Raw genomic sequence first — 25,406 nt, 5'->3', positions numbered from 1 at the left:
CATTGGTATCACTTTTATCCGATTTACTCAATCCTTTGAAATTGAGGTGGAAGTTTTCGATTGTTGGCCAATTTCAGAGCAAGAGAACCTTATGTCCAAAAAAAGACCCTAAACTTGATAATTTTATTTTTCATTTAAGTAAAACTCAACTAGTCCAGTAAAATCTGGAGAAAAGAGTGCAAACTGTTATGTTTGGATTTAGAAAATTTTTGTGGAATGGGCATCCAAACTTTTTGGGGGGAGCCCCTGTATTCAATGTTCAGAGTAAACGGAACCCATTATCACTGACTACCTACTTGATGTTATCCAACATTACAACACAAAAACTGAGGACTAGTGTTCTCTTTGACAACCTCATCACAGGGACAGGGTAGTAGAGATAGTTTACAAGACAAGATAACAAATGAAAGACATTAGACTTACATAGGAAGAGCTTTCCCGGACAACTTGTGAGACTGTCTCCCGCAGTTGAGCAGCCATTCCCGGCTTGCCGAGGTTTTTACTGAATTTCCTCTCCGTCATTTTGGCTCTACACTTTACACAGATGCATTGTCAATGGGAAACACACGGGTTTCTAGAAAAATGGCCAAAAATACATGAAAAACTGTTAATTTTTCATTTTCTTTAACCGCAGTCAACTAAAAAACTGAAAAATCTGCCATGTTTACATTTCTTTTTTTACGACTTGAAAGGTCATGTGATATGAAATTTCAACCAATCACAGACGTGTGGCTTCACTTTTTCTCATGTCTTTCGCATGAGTCCAACGATTCACACCTCCATGAAAAGACCCCGCGAAATTTTGAAATTTGAGACTCGATACCTATCGTATAACGGTTTACAGATAGCTTATCAGTTGATTGCACTTGTACAGTTACCTATTTCGTACTTTCGTTGTTACCTACTTACTATACGTTATGCTTATTATTTAGTATTAAAAAACACACGCACTGCACGCACATTAAATTTCATGTTAAAATAAATAAATATCATATCGCGATCCGCGATCTACCAAAAAATAAATAAATAATTTAAGTAGGTAGGTAGTTGAAAAAAAGCTGTACCTAATACCTACCTAACAATTATTTTAAAATCTTGAGAAAAACGCAGATGAAAGACACAAAATCAGTGTTCGCATGTATCAACAGCCTACCAAATACTGTCATCATGCTTCTTTCTGTGAGAATACGTTCTTCAAAAATCTATCGAAGCTTATAATAATCCGTGGAACAGTGTATTATTATTTATCAAAATTCTAACATGAACACCAATAACAATGCATGGCCGATAATTATTTGTCCCGGAGCTATACAAATAAGGTTCTGTAATCTCCAATGAGGATATTCTAAATAACCTCTTCAGGACTTTGGTATCTCGTGAGCGATGAAAAGATAGGTACCTACGAAAAGAGTTAGGTAATTTATTAAAACCTGGCTGATAGGTAGGTATACCTACATTGATCATGACCCCATTGTCACCATTGCTGGCAGGGGCCTTCCCTTGAACACCAAGGGATTTGGGATACCTACGTAGGTAGATACCTACTTGAAAGAAGAAAAAAAAAACCACACACACACACACGACAAAGATGACCAGAGGCTGGTAATACGCTGTAACAAAGTCAGGAAGCAGCAATATAATCTTAATAAAAATCATAAATTAATTATATCACCCCACGCAATATTTTTTGTCACAGATAAAAAGGGTCCGTTTTTATGCGTCCAAAAAATCTGGGTCCAAGGTCCTCCCCACAAATTCGTTTGCAACAGGGCGGAGTAGATACTTCGGGTACAAAGATGGTGTGCATCTCCTGAATCTAGGCAGAGGTACTAGACATGCACATCAGACCTAGTGGCGACTAACTGAGGAGTACATTACATTTTTGATTTCACAACCTCTTCAGGACTTCGGTATCTCGTGAGCGATGAAAAGATACGAAAAGAGTTAGGTACCTAATTTATTAAAACCTGGCTGATAGGTAGTTATACCAAAGTTGATGATGACCCCATTGTCACCATTGCTGGCAGGGGCCTTCCCTTGAACACCAAGGGATTTGGGATACCTACGTAGGTAGATACCTACTTGAAAGAAGAAAAAAAAAACCACACACACACACACGACAAAGATGACCAGAGGCTGGTAATACGCTGTAACAAAGTCAGGAAGCAGCAATATAATCTTAATAAAAATCATAAATTAATTATATCACCCCACGCAATATTTTTTGTCACAGATAAAAAGGGTCCGTTTTTATGCGTCCAAAAAATCTGGGTCCAAGGTCCTCCCCACAAATTCGTTTGCAACAGGGCGGAGTAGATACTTCGGGTACAAAGATGGTGTGCATCTCCTGAATCTAGGCAGAGGTACTAGACATGCACATCAGACCTAGTGGCGACTAACTGAGGAGTACATTACATTTTTGATTTCAATCTTTGTCAAATTTGATGCAATCTTTGTCAATGCACAGCATTGAGGATGCTTCTTAGGGAAAGGAAGAATGGATGAAGATCAGCATTAACTTCAAACAAAGTGTGGGGGCGGGGGTGGACAAACAAATTTAAGAGAAAATATAGCGATTGTATCGAAGAAATACGATTTACCGTCACTAAAAACCTTAGCAGTTATACGGTGACGTTAAGTCTAAAATTTTATAAAATTGGCAGCTACGAGTCTGTTTTTATCACCTGGAGAACCTGTTTGGAAACCTCTCTCACCTTCAAAATCTATGCCAAACACAGTCCATGGACCAGAAGAGAGAATCAATAATCACAAGTTTGGTTCTTGCTACAAAATACGAATAGACAAAACATAAATTTACGTACGTTCAAAGGACATACAGGATATACTGATGTTCTTTGAAGCTTTGAAAATTAAAAGCTCATCTGAAAGCTGAAACTATTGACAACTAACAATCACAGAGAGACGTTTAAAAGGAGTGGCATTGCGATGCAATATATCGCTGAAGAAAACCACAGAAAAAGTCGTAGGAAAAACACCCTACAGAATTCCATAACTCACAAGAAACAATTGTATACCTACTTTTGTCTATACATTTGTCAGAGTAGACCATATGGTACGCATTATTTCAATGGATAATAAAATAAGCACTTTCAATCAAGGTTCATTTGATTAACTGAGTAATAAAATAAAACCTTTACATTGAAGAGATTTATCTATTGTATTGTTAATGAAATGAAGGAGTGAAATGCTCGATTGCTTTTATGGCCAAGAAAATCGGGGACACACAAGTGTATTTTGCTTAAATACTTTTATCTTATTAGAAAATGTTAAAATAAGAATTGGAAATGGGAGTCCTCATCCTGAAATTTCAAAGACAAAAATGAAAACTGTCAGAGGTGTCACAATAATTTACTTTGTCTCGTTTTATTTCATCAACATAAAAGAGAGAAAGAAGGAAAAAACAAACATTACAAAAATACAAATAAATAAAAATTGTTTTCATTTTTTTTTCCTAGAGAAATTCAGACTTACTCAAAGTTTCTATTCATTTTTTTTTCCACTTATTGAATTTTATTCTACGTTAATATTGAACAAACGTAAAATGAACCGTAAATTAATTTAAATCTATACAAACACCACAAAATTTTTAATTTATCAATAAACCTATTTATTTAGACAATTGACATTTTGCACAAACAAGTCTTTCTCGTTAATTTCCTTCCGTATCGGGGTAGGGAGAGGAGAGAAGGAGTAGGGTCATAACTATCTAAAAAAGGAAGAAGGGAGGGTAAAAAAAAAAATGTGTTCATGGGTTTGATGCTAAGGAACGTATTTTATATAAACAAATGGGCTTCTAAAAATACGACAACAAAAGTAATCTTATTCCCTCCTTTTACTTGCTTGAAACAGTCATGTCTATAGCAAAAACGGTTTGAAATTCCTTTTCAGAACAACAAATTAAAAGTTGTAAATTGAATGTATAAAATACAAAAAACGATATTAAATCTAAGGGGAGGTTTAGGAAACATCAATTTTCCACTGAGGAGGGGTAAAAATGAGGGGAGTTTATTCTTTTCCAACGTGAATACAAGAGAGGAAAAGAAATCACAGTAGTTTTTTAAATCCTTATAAAAAAACAATTTTTTGGTACCATAGCAAGTAGTTTACGTTTTTTCTTTTTTTTTTTTATCATTATTATTATATTTGTACAGGAATTTTATTTGAATCATTGCATGCTGAAAAAAAATTAATAAAATAAATAATAAATAAAATTTAATAAAACCTAAAAAAAAAATCATAATAAGGAACAAAATTGATTTACTAAGAAAAAATAAAAATAAATAAAATAATATAATATTGATTTAATGAAACCTAAAAGGGGCCCATTCCCTTGGGATTTTTGACACTGGCAAACGAAATCTTTGCAAACATATCTAGCTCACTCATTACCTTAGTATTTCTCAGTACTTTCCTATTTGTTTACCCGTGTCTATCAGTCTCTCTCAAACACACCTCTTCACTCACTATAGATACTGGACGATCAAGTGATATTTTTGGTAGATAAAAGGTTATCCGATCAATTCACAGTTCTTCCAAAACTAGAAATTTGACACCGCGTCTCAACAAAAAGGAACAGGCCCCAAATGATCTGATGAAAATTCCTTGTGCATTCTTAGGAAAATACAAAGTCCGAGAGTCTCAACTGAGACCGAAAAAGGCCCAAGAGCTAAAACGGCCGCTGTAGGTACATCAGATCATTTCAAGTTTCGAGGACAAAACAACAGAAGTGTTCATCGTGTACAATTTGTCATACAAAAATGAGAAGAGTCAAATCATTGCCACCGGTGAATATACGACATAATAGCAGAGGCCTCAATCGTGGTGGATTTCACCAATGATTTAATGAGAAATTTAACTAATGGGAGAATTTTTAATCATCCAAAAAAGAGTTTTTAGTGACCCAAAAGGAGGAGTTTTTAAAAAACTCCTGTTTGGGTTATCAAAAACTCCTTTTTTGTATTATTGAAAATTCTCCCATTAGTGAAATCTCTCATTAGGTCATTGGTGAAATCCACCGTCAGAGTTTAAACTCGATTGAAGTTTAACTCTTGAAGTAAGCTACCTGATTGGCTGAAAAATTTGAAATCTACAAATCAGATCGCCTAATCCATGAAGTAAACTTGAACCGAGTTAAAACTCTGACTGTGATTCTGACCATGTGTGAACGGGGCTTTCACCTACCAGTAACAGTGATGCCTCCAGTAGAGAAGATCTTGAGCGTTGCCTTGGGCCGGGTGATCCTATAGGTGACCCCCGGATGCAACTCGGGCTCGTACTCCGCGGCACGGTGTTTCTCCGAGAACTGCAGGATCCGGATTGCAAACGGCATCGAGCACGTTCCGAGAACGTTCACGACGCGGAAGTTGGTGAACCGGGCCTTGAACCCGAGTCTTTGTAAGCACCTGAAGAGAAACCGAGAGTTATATTTATTGGTTAGGTTTATATTAGATGTCCTATGTATTAACATTATTGCTTACCGTTATATGCTTTTCGCATACTTCATTCGGATACGAATTCTTTATTTGAAAAGCATATAACGGTAAGCAATAATGCCGAGATTTAAAGTTAGGAAAGATTAGAGAGAACCAATTTCATTGTATTTAACGAACTGCTCTGATACAGAGTTGCCATATGACACAGTATAAAATCAATGGCGTTACCACACTTGCTGAAATGGAAAACTTGAGTATTTTCAATGGTTATCTGAAAGAGGGCCTCTCTAGGTGAAATTTTACTATTTCTTGGTGAAAAAATTCCAAGAATCAAAGAGTCTGTCTCTCATTTTAATACATCGGTTTCTGTGAGTAAACACCATGGAATATGCTTTGCCAGTCAGGGTGTCGAAATTGAAAATTCAAATACGTCCTTGGCGAAAGTGTCACAGAGAGGAATAATAAAATACAGCTTAGTTTTTCTTTGATATGAGAGATGGTTGGTATGGAAGTCCACTACAACACTGAGGTTGGTTCATATACATACGTACCTAGCATATCTTCTAGCGGCAATTTTGGACTGGTCCTCACTAGTGGCTCCGGTACATGTGATCTTACCACTGGACCAGATTGAGGCCGTAGTGTACGGCTTCCGTAACTTCATTGTCACCATCTGAAACACACAACATGGGAAATTCATAAGAACAAAATTGAGGAGTTTGGGGCAATACTGCCGAACAATATGTATTAATGTCATACCCAGAGTCCCCAGAGATGTGCAAATCACAAAATGCAAAATATACATTAACATCTTGCATTTGAAAAGGGTTTTTGTAATGCATTTTGCACATTTCTGTCATACATTATACAGGGAAGAAAATATATCACTTTCCTTATTATAGGATAAAAGAAGTAAAAAAAAAGGTAAGGGTAAAAAATAAATAAAGTTAATAAAGATGAGATGGGAATGATGAGACACATCGCCCTAATTACCTACGAGTATGTTGTAACAGTAAAACATCTGAGTGGGTTTTTTGTGTACGAATGTGGTATGTCCCTCATGGGAGAGTTGAAAAAAAAAGGCTCGACATGACCTCACGAATATCACATGCCTTTCCCAAAATGAGAGCAAAATTAGTAGGTATACGCCAAGAAGATTTTTTTTTTTCCGAGTTTATGCTAGGGGAAGAGAAGTAACATTACAATTTACAATACCGAAGTAAGTATTCATCATCATACTAATACTCGTAAATCTAATAATATTACGTATGTAAAATTCAATAATTAAAATAAGCCAATTTTTATCCCTTTTTTACAATCTCCTCATGTGGTAGGTACGTAACTTTACAGCCTCCCTGTACAACGACCTAATGTATGTTTACCACACGTTTGTGTGTTCCGTATGATGACACAAAATATCACGCAGACTCGACACAGACATTATTATTACCAGCAAAGTAATTAGCTACCTAGTACCTACTTACCTACCTCTCTAGTTTTTTCAAACTTTACACAAAACCATCTCTAATTCTGTACAGTTGTAGAGAATCTCTAGGCATGTTAATGTTCTCTAATAGTAGGGAATTATAATCCACTGACACAGGCAATTAAAAATATCACTAAGGCTAGCCTTAGATATTGCTCCGTTGAAGAGGTTTGAAGGGAACTGTAACTGCTAAGGTCTTGTAGTACCGAAAGCGAAGTGAGAATGAAGGCAGGATAGAAGAAAGCAAGCCGTTCCAGGAACGAACTTTATCTATTACTCCGATTTGAGTCGAAAACTGTGCAGTTTCTGCAATTCACGTTGCAATGAATTCATGGGACTTAATTTGCGCGACCTATCGTAAAGTTGCGTTGTATGGCTGGTCTAACAAATTAACAGGGAGTTTTCTTCTTTTCTAGCCAGCCTTTGGAGGGTAGCGCATCTGCCACGTAAGCGCTAGGTCGCGGGTTCGATTCCCGCCCGGTGCGGATTTAATCCATTCATTCTCAGAACGGCTGGCTTTCTCCTATCCTGTCTTCCTTCTCTCTTCGCTTTCGGAACATTAAGACCTAGGCAGTAGGCAGTTACAGTTCTCAAACCTCTTTGGGAAAAAAAAATCTTCTCTCCCAAGATGAATTGATATTCTGTGCTTATATAGCATCCAGCCAGAGGCTGGCAGATTGTTTATGTATTTTATATAATAAATTCTTCTTCTCTATTTACAACTTAACTGTCATTACGGTTATCCAGGGCAGTTACAGGTCTCTCTATCAAACCTCTTGGGGAAAAAAATCTTCTCTCCTATTTCTCTTTACAGTGAATAGGTAGGTACCTTATTGTTACCTATGGTAGACAGACACTGTGGCAGCAACAATAGTTAGTCATTACTCAATTAATGTCATCAGTGTATTTGGTGTTGTGTTCCTAATGGGAGGAAATTAATACTTATTATCAGCTGGTTCCACATTGATGACACCTCGTTCTATTTATTTACAACTTTACTGTCATTACGGTTATCCAGGGCCGTATCCTGGATTTTGTCAAGGGGGTGGGGGCGAGGGTCCAAACAGTGAAATACGGGGGGTGTGGATGCTCCATGCTCCAATTTTTTGGAGTATGGTCTACAGTAAAAGAGAAAACTGAACCTCGAGGGGGCGGGAGGGGGGGGACCCTAAACTTATACTAAACCCATCCCTAAGGAATTTTATGCATCGCCCTATCCAGATCGGTAGAAAAAGTAACACTTCACTTTTTGGTCAATTTTCACTCCGTATTGGAGTGCGAATGGAAAAACTCATTTCTCTACTTCGTAGCCTCTGTGATCATCTTGACGAATAGGGGTTAACGAATAGGGGAAATCCCTGGAAAATTTTGGGAAATTTCGAAAATAGAGGTAAGGGAAAAGAAATGGTCAAGGAAGAATGTCGAAATGGTCTTGGAATTGGTCAATTTTCATTCCGTATTGGAGTGCGAATGGAAAAACTCATTTCCCTACTTCGTAACCTCTGTGATCATCTTAACGAATAGGGGTTAACGAATACGGGAAATCCCTGGAAAATTTTGGGAAATTTCGAAAATAGAGGTAAGGGAAAAGAAATGGTCAAGGAAGAATGTCGAAATGGTCTTGGAAAAGTGGTCAGGGAAAAATGTAAATTTTCCAAATCCTCCTAATAAACCTTTTCTATGAACAGTTTTACTTGTGACCTTTATAAAAAAGGAACTTAAAAAAAAATCATTAAAGTATTGGGATTGAGTCAAATTTTCAAAATTGACAAATCTCAGAGCTAACTTTTCATCATGCCTCAACTTTTTCCGTCTATAGAGATAATTATCGCATCTATTTCCAAACTTTTTCGTTTAAAATAGAAGTCGAAACCCTACAGTCGTGAGGGTACAACACTCTAATGGAGCTCTGAAGGCTAGGTGGTAGAGAACACCTCAGGCATTCCCTTCGCCAATGGGTTACCTTCCACTCAAGAGCTTCTATTATTATAACCCGTTGTCTAAATACCTACTAATGATGTGCTGTCAAAAAAGGAGCTTTATCATGGAAGAGAGGGGAGAAGGGGAGGGGTGAAGAAAAGTACAAAAAACACGCTCGAATAAAGCCGGATTTACACCGGAGATGTGTAAAGAGTGCGTGAGTTATAAAAAAAAAAAGAACTACTCTTTTCAGTATACTACTCAGTTAATGAGTCAGATCCTATACCTATGTCCATTTAAGGATCTCCCTGTAGATACGAATAGGGAATCGAAGAGTGAATTACAAGTTTTAGGATCTGACTCATTCACTGAGTAGTCCACTGAAAAGAGTCGATCTTTTTTACAACTCAATTTTATTAACCAATCAGAGTAGAGTAAATTCCAAGGTGGAGAAAATTCTCAATCAACTCCCTGTGGTGAATAAAAATATCAACATTGGGCTACGTGTAAACCAGGCTTTGCTGAGAGGTAACACAATTCCTTTCGCAAATTTTCATGGTGGTAATGGTGGAAAATAGAGAAATGAAACATTGCCTTGTTCAGACTGCTGGGGTAAAGGGACTCTTTAGTCTTATTCGAACAGGATAAACAAGGCATATTCTGTTCTATTGCCGGTCACCAAAGGGATTGTTAACCCTTTGGTGACCGATGTAAACTGTAGATTCATCGGTTACCAAAGGGTTAAAGGAAAATACGACTATAATATAATCGGTAGGTGCGCAATGCAAGAAGTGACTCGTCAATATCAGGGTGTACACGGTTTCTTCTTACTCGTAAACTGAAGGCTGACTTACCAAGTCCTAGTTTTCGACGGGAAATACTCTGGATTAGGAGGAAAAAATGGAGCCCAACCAAAACTACGTACATGACTTCTGTGAAAATAAAAATATTGGTGTCTGTCGAACAATAGGCCTGGTGTGAATTCCTAATGCCCCTACCAACGTCACAGGATTTTTTTTGGGCTTGGCGGGTGGTAGGTTGTTCGCGCCGTGTCACAGGCTTTGTCTTCAAGGGTGCGAGTAAATTATTTCAATTTACAAGACGTTATTCAAACACTTTGAAAAATAAATAGAATCAATAGAAAATTCAGACTTCAAAGTTCAAAGTGCCGCTCAGAATCGAGTGTATCAAGAAACTGTGTATCACCCCGATATATTCTGAAATCGCTTACAAGTCGTGATGTGTGCTGCATGGGGCGACTCGCTAGTCAGAATCACTGTACTCCTGTTTGATTACTAGCTTTTCGTCATCATCTTCATCACTCACATCATCCTCGTTCAGAATCACCTCTTCGAAGTCTTCAGGCTCGTCCTTGACACCTGAAGAAAATTGAAAGAGAATGAATAATATAAGATAAGAATCACTTTTTATAGCTTTGTCACCCATAGGTTGTCACAATGGTATAACAATTACACATAGGAAATGATACATACATAGGTAACAGAAATTTAATGTTAATACACTTTGTCTGGCTGGAGGACGTTAAACAGGGAGTAGACTAGCCTGGTGTGGCTGGGGAACTTTAAACAGGGAGCATGCATACATACATATCCTAAGTCGTTCTGTTTGGTGGAACAGGTCGACTATTCACAAAACCTCTCCACCAAGTTCTATCATTAAATTTTTGTTGGTTTTCAATGAGACTGGGATTTTGATTTCTTTTGATGATATCTTTGTTGACATGACAGCCTGAAATTCCCCTTGCCAAAGAATTAGCAAAGGTTGAGTGCGAAGGGCATCCACTTGTAAAATTTGTAGCCAAAACCAAATGTCAGCCCAAAGCAATAACCCTAGTTAGAGCTGATTGAGAGGCTGACGAAAAACGCCGACCCCGTCTGTACACGGGAGAGGGCGAGGCCTAAACCAAATGAGTGAAACGGACGTACCTTCAAAAGAAAAACTGGCTCTGTGGCCCACTTACCCAATTTCCTCTTTTTAGATTTCAGTCGTTTTTCAGCTAGGATAATATCTTCGGCGGTTTTCTCTTTACGAAACTCATAGACTAGGGGGTAAATATGTTCTATAGCTTGTTGCACATCTGATACACTGGGAGCTGGAAACAAACACAGAAACATTCCCTGTTATGCTAGAGTAGCCGGGACCTATTCTTGAAGAACCCTCTGTGAAGCGTGGACATTAGCTCTTTGCGGCACACCTGTATTACTGTATTACTACCGGTATGAATTTTATTTTTTGTATTTTTTGCAAGTAAGTAAAAATCTCTTACCAGGCTCTCACACGATTGTAAATGTTGTTCTTCACTGTCTTTGGGGGTCAGCATGTTTCAGCATTGATAATGAGACCGTTCATAGTAAGTAGTACCTTCATAGACACACGTAAAAAAAACTACTAGAGTGGAAAAACCGACAATCTGCTGAAGACGGGTCTGGAATTCAGACCCGAAACGTCCAAAACGAAACAGTAAGGTACGTGCCAACTTTAAGTCCTATAAAAAGTGTAAGTTAAGTGTCAGACCGGTATGAATTTTATTTTTTGTATTTTTTGCAAGTAAGTAAAAATCTCTTACCAGGCTCTCACACGATTGTAAATGTTGTTCTTCACTGTCTTTGGGGGTCAGCATGTTTCAGCATTGATAATGAGACCGTTCATAGTAAGTAGTACCTTCATAGACACACGTAAAAAAAAACTACTAGAGTGGAAAAAAAAAGACGGGTCTGGAATTCAGACCCGAAACGTCCAAAACGAAACAGTAAGGTACGTGCCAACTTTAAGTCCTATAAAAAGTGTAAGTTAAGTGTCAGTGTTGGCAAACCAAAAATGTCATTTAATTCTTGGAAAAACCGGTCTAGTGTAAACGGAGCTTTGAAAAACCATCTAGTGTGAACGGCTACTAGAGTGGAAAAACCGACAATCTGCTGAAGACGGGTCTGGAATTCAGACCCGAAACGTCCAAAACGAAACATTAAGGTACGTGCCAACTTTAAGTCCTATAAAAAGTGTAAGTTAAGTGTGAGTGTTGGCAAACCAAAAATGTCATTTAATTCTTGGAAAAACCGGTCTAGTGTAAACGGAGCTTTGAAAAACCATCTAGTGTGAACGGGATAAAATCAAATCTATGATGTAGACTAGATTTTTTCGCAGCACTTGATATACTGATTCTTCCTCAGCAGCTTTACAATGAATTTCTCATATCATGGCAAGCAGAGTAATGCCTAATAATATTATCAGAACTGAATCAACTAGCTGTGTTCCTATAAAATTGATCTATATTTAAATGTTATGAAAGGTGCCCAAGGGACATGAGTAATAAAAACAATCATTTATTTTACATTATTTATTTTACAATAGAAATATTTTCAACAAAAAATTAAATAAAGTTTATCAAATGAAGTTGAAACAAAAATATAGATGATTTCCAGCTGGATTCTGGATTTAGACAATGCAAGTCAATCTTGCAAGACATGCTTTGTGAGTCAAATAGATGGAATAAGAATAAAGCCATTTAAATTTCTATGTAAATTGTATCATCCTATGTGCTTAAAGAGGTTTCACTTGTGACTTGTGTTGCTTGAATTCAGCTCCATCTGATAAGCTTTCCAGTTGTAACATTTATGAAAAATATTAGTTTAAAAAAAGGTATGAAACCTTCTTTGCAAATTTAAAATACATATTTGACAAACACAGAAAGAATCAATCAAGAGTTCAATTAAGTTTTCCTTGGGTTCCTTTTTATGGTAGAGAGGCTAATGCCAGCAAAGTGATTACTTGTTTTCTGAGTGGGTTTATTTTCTTGAGAAATTCATCATATTTTTGTTTAGTGTTTTTGTCATCTTCATTCATAGGAATAGCTTCAAATTCATTACTATAGTCCTCTATGCTGTGAAGTATCTGTACCAAGTCTGTCTTGTTGGCTTCAGTTAAACTTGAAGACAGTAAAGTTGAGATTTCCATGAAATAAGTAAGCTTAAAATATGTTGGTACCATATTATTTACCAAGAGGTCTATTAGCAATGAAAGTCCATCTGTGAATTCTTTTTTGTTCTTTTTGTTGCAGTATTGTACAAATTTGACAAGAAACATTAACCTGTCAACAAATAGTGCCTTGGTGCCCAAGTGATCCACCACTTCAAGTAATGGCATTTCATGTGTCTCAACATAATTGTTTAAGAAGATGTCAGCAAGTGATGCTGCCAAGTCATGATTTTTTCCTTTGATAGCCCAGGCCAGGGCATCCACATATCTTCCAAGTTCAATATATTTTTCACTTCTCTTGGAACAAACACTTTGTACAACAGAAAACAGATTATTTTCATGTGCTATTCTCAATACTTTCTTAGCAACATAATCATTATCCAACTGAATCTCAGGTAAGACTGTCTTTAGAACCTGAAAGCCTTCTTGTTTGCAAGATCTCAAATACAAGACACCAATTTCCCAGAACACTTCAGACTCAATTAGAAATTTTCCATATCCAATGATGAGCTTCTTATCTAGTCTTTCATTAGTTGAACTATTGACAGGTATGTATTGACCAATTTGAAGTAAATTTGTCAGATGAGTTGCACACCAACAGTTATCAGTCATGTTTAAAAATCCTTTAGTACTTGTGAGGAGATCTTTCTCAAGTAAAGACTTCAATAGAATACTGAGTAGCTCTGGATTTTCTGAGACTCTGTATAACTTCATTGCATCTGTCACATAGTGCTCTAATTGTGAAGATTTTATGCTAGGTTGAGTGTAAAGTAACTTGGCAATAAGGTACTGATACCAGGATGCACTATGCTTCCTTAGAACTTTATCCACACTCATATCACCAATGATAATCTTCATGGCAGTTTCTAGATTCTTATCAGGAGAAAAAGTACCTGCTTCCACATCAGATTTAACTTTAGATCTCCATGTTTGCCAACTATGTTCAAATTCAATCACCGATTGTGCATCTAAATTATCAAATTCAGGGATGTACTTGAGAAATTTAATGGCTTTAATGAAAGCTGAAGTGTTTGCTTTAGAGTGCAATTCTACTAGCTTGCAAGCTAACTGAGAGTTTCCCTGACATAAGAGTCCAAATATCGTGCTCCAGTAGTCTGGGACCAATGATTCAGTATCAACATTTGACACAGCTTCTTCCGAATCCTGATATTTCATTATCTTCACTGCAATACTCTCATAGTTAACAAAATGAAATTGTATCCATCTCTTCAATAAAGGTAGGATCACATCTCCAGGCACTGGTTCCAAGTAAAGAATCTCACACAGGTGCCAGCATAATTCTGTGGTGTAGAAAACATCACATAGAGAACTTACGTAATCATCATTTCTGTTGCTTGTGCTTTCCAGTCTTTGAATGCACTCACGTATAATGCAGCGATATTTCTTGCTAGAATTCAATACCTCTTGTCTAAGTTCAAATGAATTGAGTTGATTGATTTCCTGAACGGAGAGGAAGATGTTGGTTGATTCACTGACTAGAGTTCTAGTGATGGGGTGTAAAAGTGTCAGGTTTTTCTTTGACTTCGTTTTGGAACTGAAAGCCATTTTTACTATCTGTTATCTGCTAGTAAAGATAAATAATGGATTAAATTGAACAATTAAAAATAATTTCAATTAAAATTTCTTTTTTGATTTGAATTTTGATTTTGAAAGTTTGAAAATTTTTGACGAGCCGAGAGCCCGCCAGACGCCACAGAGAAAAATAAAAATTAAACCAAGAGAATAACCGAGGAGGGGATTATGAAAAGTAACGAAAATATTTGAGGCCATAATGCCATAAATATCTGAAATCCGCCATTTTTTTAAAGATAAATGCGTCGCAGGCGGAATTTTTCGAAAACGATGCTTACCTGAGCTTTCTTTTTTCAATATTCTATAGTTTTTATTTTATTTTGTGAGATTTCCTTATTCCTTATTGTAAGAGTTTGTAAGGAGTCCTCACACAACACTTCGCTCTTTTTAGCCCGTTCTTCCTTTATTATTACGATTACGATGAAAAAAAAAGGTATAGCGGACGGGCTTAACGGGCTATTGTATTCGCTTCGGTGTCTGTCTGTCCCCATAGAAGGACTTATCCAAACCTGGTCGACCTGTATATCAAATTAAAGGTCTTTTTACCAGGAACACGAAAGTGCAAAGTCACAAAGGACTTCTTACATCACACTTGCTTTGCACTTCACAATTCTTATACAGTAAAAATTGCCAATAATTTTTCCTTTATGCAAAGAGTACAAAGTGGAATGTCTAAAATGATAATGAGAAAGACCTTTATGGAATAGACCCAAGATTCAACCATGTTGATCCCAAGTGGCCAATATATTTGTGATGTAGTAAAGAAGAAGAAAAAAGTTACTAAAAGGTGTAAAGATGGACAGAGAAACTCAATAATCATGATGAGTTAACCTTTCTAAAATCTGCCAGTTACCACTTACATTTAATATGTACATAATTGCATAGATGTGCTTTAACCAGAAGCCATCTTTCTTATTTAGATTAAGTGTATCACATTATGATGATTTAACATCTAATAGGTCTTAAATAGGAGCTAAGAATATGTTTCTAGCCAGCTATTCCAAATAACTTATCTCCTGGAGATTTACTAACAAAGAATTCAAATGATGGGTTGTAAAATAAAAAAAGGTAATAATAATAATGGTACTTAATCCTTTACAAGGAAAAACCTAATTATGTTACTAATTGACCAAACAATTTGATAAATCTTTCTATACCTACAACCTACCAACATAGTAAAATGTACCATACTTCCTATATAAATAAAATGCTTTATAAACATTGATACAAAAGAACTAAAAAAAAGTAGTCTGCAACAAGTGAAATAAAGCATGACTGGGTGAATATACACCTATTAATTCATGAAATAAAAATAAAGGATTGCAAAAGTACCAAGGTGAACCAATATGGTTAAAACATCCAAATGTCTAGGGGGAAGAAGAGAACAAAAGACCCCTAGAGGAGATATAAAAGGAAGAGGGTAGAGGTACCTGCCTAGTCCTAGTGAAAGGATATAAAAAAGTGCTCTTTATATCCCTACCTCACTTTCTATTACTACAGTTATAGCAAAGCTATACTAGTAATTTTTTTTATTAGGTAGGTATTTACTTTTTTACTTTGGGTTTACTTACAATAGTAGGTAGGTACTGAATGCTTGATTCTGCAGAAAAGAATGAAGCAAGAAAACCAACCACCTGAGTAGAGATAATTTAGCAAAATACATTTGAGCAAGTGACAAAACAAATTTAATAATCACAGTTGCTTATGTATGCACACCACCACACATGCAGTATAATTTCTCTCACAACAAACAAAAGACCATTATGAAGTAAAGGTGCATGAGTTTTGATAGTTCCTCAGCTAGATTTTCTTAACAACATTTTGTTAAGATAAGGAGTAGTTCTAGCTAGTGGCTATTTCCAAGTCTAGGGGTTAAATTCCATTTGGAGATGTTCTAACCTTTGGCTTGATACTTGAAGATGTACCTAATGAAACTCAGTGTTTGTGGTTAGGTAACTATTTATTAGATTTTTTGGAGATATAATGCTTTGTAATTCTATAGGTAGGTACATGACCAAATTAAAATACAGTTGTGCTATGTTTGACAAACTGGAAGTAGGAGGGTCCTCCATTTTTTTTTATTTTTTTTTTAATACAGGTAAATAAAAGGTATACATACTAACTACTATTTGTTACTAGGGCTTGTATAGAACCTACAATTTAAATACAAAAATCACCAACCCTATTACATAAGCAAGTATTTATTTTAATTTATAAAAGGATGTCCTTATCAAATCTTTTAGTTGAACATAGCTACATAAGTCATAAAAAACTAATGATGATTCATAGGATATAACATTTGCCAAGAATACTTAACAAAAATGTGAGAGTAAAATTAAAACAAAATCTAGCATTAAATTGAGTAGGTACCTGAATGGATGAAATCTTGCAATAGCCACAATAGATTACTTCTTTATCTGAAAACATAACTCTTAAGAAGCACAGGATATTGCAATTTTCAATTAAACCAATGCATACTTTTAGTGAGACAGTATGAAGGTAAGAGAGGCCAGTGAAGCAGTGGACTCACTCCTTGAGAAAAATTAAAATTGAAAAGAATTGGAATAGAAAACTTCCAACCGGGCTGGAAAAAGAAAAAAAAGGAAGCAATACTCACCTTTAGGTGTTCAATACCAAAAGGAAAATTAGCATTCAAATAAAACCTAGACCTTAAAAAACTGTGAAGGTCTACTCAGACACTTGAACGAAGATCCAACAGGAAATTGAACTCGGGCTTGATTATACACATTTTACTGCTTTATTGCTTTCAAATTGTCCCGAGATGATTTGTAAATCACATAAAACAATAAAAATTGTATAACTATTAAAGAGCCAAGAAAAATTACCAACTTTTCACTGTAAAAAATTCAAATGAAAGTTCCTATTCCCACAAGAAACTCCTCTCTTCTTTTGCTGAAAGAAGATGAAAGAACGAAAGAAGAAAAAATCAAAAAAATGAGGAAAACAAAAAACCGAGAGGGTGACAGGCAAATGATCAGCTGATGGCAGCCATTTTCCTTTTTGCAGCAACAGAGAAAATTTATTTTGCACAGAGGCAGCAAACACAAGAGCGTAGCCCGCGAATTTGAAATTTTCACGTTCCTTTTCCTTGTGGGGTCACTGAATTAAAGTTCCGCATGGATGGTTTTTGGATAGGTACACCATTTGGGCAATCGCGTGCTTCCAGCCTTTCCTGGCCCCACTCAGGCTAAGTGAAATAAATGACGTAAATATGAAGAGGCTGGTAATTTAATCCTGATTATAGGGTGAAATCATGACAAGCAGAGTAATCTAATATATAAAAATGAATGTTTAAGCCTGGCCAAACCGCTCATCCGATTGCTATGAAACTTTGTCAACTTATTGCTTGCACTCCCGTGAAGGTTATAGGCTATTTTCCGGTTGTATTTACCCATTCCCCTTGAATATTTCCTTGTCCCTGTGTCCACACAAACTACTGTGCAAACAATGCAAGTCTTTTTACTTTCCTTAATCAATAAATGACAAAATCTAAAAACACCTTTTAAAAAAACTAGGACGCTATGCACTATCGGCTTAATTATTGAGCCAGCAAAGTGAGTTTCAAGTTGAACTCGGCGATTTAGCTATTAACTACTTAGTTTATCTCCATGTCTCCCGAACGCTTAGTCCTTAATTGACAATTATAATAAAGGCTAGGTATACAATTATCTCAAGGAAGTACCTAATTATCAATCATAAAGGGAAGGGAGGGAGGAGAGAGAGAGAGGAAAAGGAAGAGAGACACTAAAAATATTTCTCTATCTTCTCTTGCCCATGGAGTTGGCTGTGTCAACTCAATCATAGCACTGAAGCGCTTGCCAAAAACATAGGTAATTTTAAAATTAATAAATCGTTTCAAATTGAAACAAATAATTGGAAACTTCACACTTGTTGTTCTGTCTCTCTTCTCAATTTCTTTTTTCTCTGTCTAATATCTTTTTCTCAGTCTCTTTTCTAATTTCTTCTTTCTCTCTTGTGCTCTTAAAATACGTGTTTTAATTGTATGTTTTCAAGTCCATTTCACAAGAACAGCTGATGTTATGTGTAGCAAATGTGTTATCATTCCAGCCTAAACAAATGAGAGCTCTGCACTTTTTTTTTCTTTACTTCTTGTAAGAGGGAGAACCTTTCATTTTATTCTGTGCCTCTATCTCGTCTTGTGTATAGAGTTGGATTAATTTGTAATGATTTTAAAATCAAATCTAACACTGGGAGCTGGAAACAAACACAGAAAACATTCCCTGTTATGCTAGAGTAGCCGGGACCTATTCTTGAAGAACCCTCTGTGAAGCGTGGACATTAGCTCTTTGCGGCACACCTAATCAAATCTATGATGTAGACTAGATTTTTTCGCAGCACTTGATATACTGATTCTTCCTCAGCAGCTTTACAATGAATTTCTCATGTTTTAAATGAGGGGATCAGCTGCCAGGCTTTTCTGAAACTCCTATCAAAAGACGAGTTGGAATCAAGTCAGGCATTAACTATCCTACCTACATAGTTAGAGATTGTCTTGTCACACCACAACTTCATTCAAAAGGACGAGATTCATGACACAGAGAAAAAAAAAAGCGAAATTATTTTCTAGACTTCGTAGAGCAATCTCTACCCTTCAACTTCTGCCATTCACTTACCCCGTTTTCCCGTCTATACTCGACATTGACTCCGTTCAGAGCGATCTGTCTCAGGTTCAGGTGACACCGCACCGAGAAGCTGCACACCACATTGTTGATAATGATGTCCACTTCCGGGTCATGAGCGGGGGGCTGAGGCGGGGCGTGGTTTTGTATGGGGACCACCGTCTGGGTGGGGGGTGGCTCTTGTTCACTGTGCGACGAGTGTGTGGTGGTCATTCCAGCTGTGGTCATGCCTGTGGGGGAGGAACGAGATTTTGGTAAAACCGTTTTACACATCTCAAATGAGAGAGATTTGAGAGGAGGTTTGATAGACAGGATAGAAGAAAGCCAGCCGTTTAGAGAACAAAACTTATTAGTTCAGGATAAAATCTGCTCCGTGTGGGAATTGAATCCGTTAGACCACTTTAAAAAACTCCCATTTGCTTGTCATGAAATAATGATAAAATACTGGGTGGTAGTTGTAGAAACTTCAAAGGTCAGCACAGTCAACAGATTAATAAAAAGAAAAAAAATCTAAAGTAAAGGTGCGTCCACACATAGTTCACCAGCCATTGATTGGTGTCAACTGAACCATTCACACTACCTCAACAACATGGTCAACTATGTTGTGCTGAAAGACTGGAAAGAAATTTAGGTATTGAGAACACACATAGTTATCCAAATATCAAGGCGTATAAGAATAAAATAAAGCAAACTTACATGAAAAAGAACGAAAATGAATGGAAGAATAAACCTTTGCATGGACAGTTCAAAAGACAAGTAACACGCTTTGAGGCCAGCAAAACTTTTCCTACGTTTAAAATTTTGCTCTCGCTTTTAGTTTTCAGTTTTCATTTCTTCGAAACAAGACCCAGGGACGATATTAGTTTTCAGGGGCGAAGCCAAGGGAGCGCGAAGCGCGACCTCATGCACACCCCGCGAAGCCCCGGGAGCGCGAAGCGCGACCCCATGCACAACCCGCAAAGCCCCGGGAGCGCGCAGCGCGACCGTATACGCAACCCCGCGTAGCGAACACGCGAAGCCCCTGGGGGGTGGAGGGGGGCTTGAAGTGCGAGTCCTAAATAAATACAGCCCCTTGTGTAACTGACTGACTGACTCTCTCACTGATTCACTCACTCACTCATACTAATTCTAACCCACTTCTAGATGTGCTAGGGAGATGCTGTTTTCACCATTGGATTCCTGACTCACTCACTCATACTAATTCTAACCTACTTCTAGATGGGCTAGGAAGATGCCTACATACTGGGAAAAATCGGAAACTCCCGAAATTCCAAACCATTCCCGAGATATTGACGTTTTTTAGTCCCCCCCATAAGAAATACACGGGGAACACGCTTTGAGGCCAGCAAAACTTTTCCTACGTTTATAGGAAATACACAGGGAACAAGATTTGAGGCCAGCAAAAATTTTCCTACGTTTAATATTTTCTCTCGCTTTTAGTTTTCAGTTTTCATTTCTTCGAAACAAGACTCAGGGACGATATTAGTTTTCAGGTCCCATAAGAAATACACGGGGAACACGCTTTGAGGCTAGCAAAACTTTTCCTACGTTTAATATTTTCTCTCGCTTTCAGTTTTCATTTCTTCGAGACAAGACTCAGGGACGATATTAGTTTTCAGTGTTAACAAATGAAAAATTTCATTTCATTGGCAGGTAGGTATGGTAGGGACCATAGTATAAATTTCTTTCCTGGCTCCGTGGCCGAGTGGGCAAGAGCACTGACTCATAAGTCTCATAACTCTTAACTCATAATCTAAAGATATCGGGTTCCAATGCCAATCCCAGGGAAATTCAACCAATCACTCGTATTTTGCTATCGTCCAGGCATTAATGAAAGATGATCGTCAATGAAAACAACACAATATTTTTTACTCATTCCATCTAAGTTTATTTACAAAACTTATTGGCTAGCCGAGACTAAGCATTAATCTAAAATATATACAGCCCCTTGTGTAACTGACTCACTCACTGACTGACTGACTGACTGACTCACTCACTCATACTAATTCTAGTTCTCAGATGTAAGCCTGTGCCATGGGTTTCAATTCCTCTGGCCCAGAGTGTATGTACCATGAATCAAAACCTGAAAATCCCAGTATGAGGGTGTGAATATTACTGTAAAAAAAAAAGTGAAGAAACAACTTATTTCTAAGAGACTGCCACTGCAAAATAATGATAAGGAATATAATTGAATTTGTAGTTCAAGGATCGTCAAAGTTTACGATTTACCGGTATTTTTTAAATCGATTTATCTCGGTATCTAGAAGTCGTAGGAGAAAAAGAAAAATTCCGTTGGTCAAGCGAGAAAAACCGGTTAATTAAGACCGGTTTTAGCGTCACCTAATGTTAATTAAGCTATGCCGAGTAAGGCCAATAAATGGATGGGTGACTTAAACATTATATTGGGAATAAAGGGAGAATGGGCTCTAGTCTTGATTTTAAATTTAATGAAAGTAAAATCAAATCAAGAATAATAATAAACTGAATACTAAACAAAATTAGGTAGGTAGGTATACATATAGGTACTGATTTTCTCTAATCACGATCGAATAATCGAATAAACTACGGGCTAAAAAATTCCCGGAGGGACGGGCCCAGCTTGTTAACGTTAGCAAGAGTGCGCAGTTTGACGTTAACAAGTTCCAATAACGTTAGCAAGTTCCAATTTGTAGTTTGAAGAAAAGAAAAAAAAAACGTGCCTTGTGGGTAGTGGGGACACTCTCATTTAAATTACTTTGCCTACAGGACATTCGGAAAAAATTGGATTAAACTCACAAGTGGGGACGGGTAGATGGTCAATCTGCAAAAGGACGTTTTAAGTTTTGCGAGTTGCGAGGTTTCAGAACATGCAAAACACCCTGTATAACAAATGACGCTTCAGTTTTCTTTTGAATTTTTGTAGTGCGTAATCCACCACTTTGTAACCTCCTTTATGTACAGGGTGATAAGATTTTTCAAAATGTAAAATGTAAACAAATGAAGAGAAAGAGGTAAAAAGAGGTTACAAGAAAACTTTACAGAAGCTTTTGAATATTTGAATATAAATTTTAGTTATTTTAGCAATAAAAAACTATTTAAAAAAACTGTAGTATACTCTTTCTATTACTGTCCAAATAGATTCATACTCAGCACTCTCAAAATGCTGATCAAAGTCAAGGTAAGAGACAAAGATCAACCCATTACTTTCAGAGAACGGGATGACTGTCTACAATATTTATGGACAGAAACGGTTATCAAAAAACCTAGAGACAGGCTGGAGAGATATAGGAACACCGATAACATCCCCATATTTACCACTGGCTCTACAATTTTGACTAAGAAAGGCAGACATTTCGGTAATTATGCATAAGTCACGTCCGTGGAAAAGAAAAGTTCCTTTATGTATTTAACCTAACCCTATAATAACACTAATCACTGCTCTACTATTTATATACCTACTGAATGATGTAAGTATGTACATTGTACATGGACTTAATTGCACAAAAATTAAATTTATGCTTTTTAATAGTTCAAGTCCTGACATCCTCTTCTCAATGGAAAACAATACATTACGTAAATTAGGTTTTTGAGGCCGAAAATTCTAAAAGGCAGACATTTTGCTATATTTTAAAAAGATGGGTGGAGGACAAACATTTTAAAAAGGAGGACATGTCCGTCAAAAAGTGGACGTCTGGTAAGCCTACCTGGGTGGGAATCAAACACATGACCTTATAGTGCTTTCAAGGCTGGCATTACCCTTCAAGCAAACTAAGTTGTCTAGTCTTGAGTATGTTTGGATACTTTGGATGTTGTCTCTGAATATTCTTAGAGGTTACAGTAACAAACAGGATTGTATACCCCATTAGAGCTCAACAAACAAGATTTTTGGTCAAAATTTAATGGATGCCATGAAAATAACCTCATTAATTATAATGTTTTTATTTTTCAGACTCTCACAGGAAAAGAAATAGAAATTGATATTGAACCTACTGATAAAGTTGAAAGGATCAAAGAGAGAGTAGAAGAAAAAGAAGGAATTCCACCTCAGCAACAAAGACTAATCTTTTCTGGGAAACAAATGTAAGTCATGACCAATTAATTTTAATATTAAATGTTTCCAGAAAAAGTTCCAAGGATCCATTGCTCTCCCCTGTTGCTTCTCTGTAATGGCAATGGGACAAAATAACAGCAAAATACATAGAAATAATAAATTTCCTAGTTGTCTTACTTGACTATGATTCTGAGGAGGAATGTACACAACTCTTTCACATTTTTTAATTTGTCCTTGTGAAAAAAAGCACTGAATTACAATTTCTTCTTCCAAGTTAGCATCATGGAATCATTTTGTTTGTTGCAGGAATGATGAGAAGACTGCTGCAGAGTACAAAGTTCAAGGAGGATCTGTACTTCTTCACATTTTTTAATTTGTCCTTGTGAAAAAAAGCACTGAATTACAATTTCTTCTTTCAAGTTAGCATCATGGAATCATTTTGTTTGTTGCAGGAATGATGAGAAGACTGCTGCAGAGTACAAAGTTCAAGGAGGATCTGTACTTCATTTAGTTCTCGCATTGAGAGGAGGTCACAGTGTAATACAAAGCTCTCTGGACCAGGTACTCTTATAGGAATCCCAATACATCATGTGATTTTCCCATTACTTTAATTATTTTTTGTTACATTTGTATTTATTTCTTAAGCTCTCCATTGAGGAGTTTGTACAATTCAGTTTTGGGCTGACATTCTATCATGTTTGTGTTCTAAGAAAGCTAATGATTCTCAGATGTAAGCCTGTGCCATGGGTTTCAATTCCTCTGGCCCAGAGTGTATGTACCATGAATCATAAAACCTGAAAATCCCAGTATGAGGGTGTGAATATTACTGTAAAAAAAAGTGAAGAAACAACTTATTTCTAAGAGACTGCCACTGCAAAATAATGATAAGGAATATAATTGAATTTGTAGTTCAAGGATAAAGAAGGTTTTGTATTGAACTGAGTTATCCTGACCCTGATTATGGCTTACTTACATGTGCTCAAAAGAGCAACCATGGGGCTCAGAACCCCATCAAAATCCAAACAGAAAAAAAACTCTAACTTGTTGGAAATTGAACCCAGGACTTTCGGTCTAGTGTGACCCCAGAGGTTGCTGATTTCAATCTCCCAGACTTGATCAATATAATATTGTGAGGGTATTTTTAAATTTTGAGCCAATTTATAATAGTTATCCTGACCCTGATTATGGCTTACTTACATGTGCTCAAAAGAGCAACCATGGGACTCAGAGCCCCATCAAAATCCAAACAGAAAAAAAAAACTCTAACTTGTTGGAAATTGAACCCAGGACTTTCGGTCTAGGGTGACCCCAGAGGTTGCTGATTTCAATCTCCCAGACTTGATCAATATAATATTGTGAGGGTATTTTTAAATTTTGAGCCAATTTATAACCATCTGTATATTATGGAGTCACTTTAACTCTTTGTGCCCTTGGGGTATCTTTATTTTTGTTAAGTGGGTGACATGAGTTATAGAGAAATAAACTCCTATTCTTGAGAGAGGTCAAACTTTTCTATAAAATATGCCTTCTTATTTGACTTTTCATTTCTCAGGGTTGCTGGCCTCAGGGTTTTCTTTTGCTGGCCTCAAAGTGTGTTCCCCGTGTTAAATCCGCCTGTGGGCGGAGCCCAGAGCAACTTTTGCCAATTTCAGATTTTTCCCTTTAGGTACTTACTCATCAAGACCTACCATCCTGCCAAATTTCAAGTTTCTGCGACATCGGGAAGTGCTTCATAATTTTGATGAGTGAATCCGTGTTAAATCCGCCTCTGGGCGGAGCCAATTGCAACTTTTGCCCAATTTCGGATTTTTCCCTTTACTTACACATCAAGACCTACCATCCTGCCAAATTTCAAGTTTCTACGACATCGGGAAGTGCTTCATAATTTTTATGAGTGAATCAGTGAGTCAGTCAGTCTTAAAATAAGCGATTTTCTAGGCCCGTTTTCTACCCCTTCTTTTAAAGCTAGAACTTCGGAACTTCGCAGGCATAATAAGCAAGTATAAAGTATATGGTCCAAATTGCGTAACAGTACGTGGAAAATTCGAGTTATGATAGGGGTAAAAATGGCTCGAAATGTTTCGTGTAATATACACACTGGCGTGCTGAGGCCGGAACTTGGCCTGGCGCACTGCCCTGCTCCTAGATAACTAGGGTATAATAAATTAGATAATGAAAAAAAAAAAGTGGAATTCCATGGCGTGGGTGGGATTACCCACGCTCTATCCCCTCCAGTTTTCCTTTCAGTATCACAATTTTAACATTTAACA

General features: G+C 36.8%; 3 protein-coding genes across 3 annotated transcripts; 1 reads left to right on the top strand and 2 right to left on the bottom strand.

Annotated features, from left to right (window-relative positions):
- Positions 1 to 536: 536 nt before the first annotated feature.
- Positions 537 to 19,354, bottom strand: LOC103524767 (TATA box-binding protein-like protein 1). The gene is made up of 4 exons (XM_026820063.1): positions 19,101 to 19,354; positions 6,005 to 6,126; positions 5,203 to 5,423; positions 537 to 574 (listed from the first exon to the last, which is right to left on the bottom strand). The coding sequence occupies exons 1-4, from the start codon at positions 19,332 to 19,334 to the stop codon at positions 537 to 539; spliced, it is 615 nt and encodes a 204-aa protein (XP_026675864.1). The 5' UTR covers positions 19,335 to 19,354.
- Positions 12,200 to 14,542, bottom strand: LOC103524749 (nuclear pore complex protein Nup85). The gene has a single exon (XM_008489780.3). The coding sequence runs from the start codon at positions 14,416 to 14,418 to the stop codon at positions 12,610 to 12,612; it is 1,809 nt and encodes a 602-aa protein (XP_008488002.1). The 5' UTR covers positions 14,419 to 14,542; the 3' UTR covers positions 12,200 to 12,609.
- Positions 19,355 to 22,081: 2,727 nt separating the features above from the next.
- On the top strand, positions 22,082 to 24,159 carry LOC103524748 (NEDD8). Its single transcript, XM_008489779.3, has 3 exons — positions 22,082 to 22,263; positions 23,035 to 23,165; positions 23,589 to 24,159. The coding sequence occupies exons 1-3, from the start codon at positions 22,246 to 22,248 to the stop codon at positions 23,707 to 23,709; spliced, it is 270 nt and encodes an 89-aa protein (XP_008488001.1). The 5' UTR covers positions 22,082 to 22,245; the 3' UTR covers positions 23,710 to 24,159.
- Positions 24,160 to 25,406: the final 1,247 nt, after the last annotated feature.

Source organism: Diaphorina citri, unplaced genomic scaffold (assembly GCF_000475195.1).
Source record: "Diaphorina citri unplaced genomic scaffold, Diaci psyllid genome assembly version 1.1 scaffold118, whole genome shotgun sequence".
NCBI classification, from domain to species: Eukaryota; Metazoa; Arthropoda; class Insecta; order Hemiptera; family Psyllidae; genus Diaphorina; species Diaphorina citri.
Note: the sequence above shows the minus strand (reverse complement) of the source record. Positions and strands in the feature narration are given on the sequence as shown.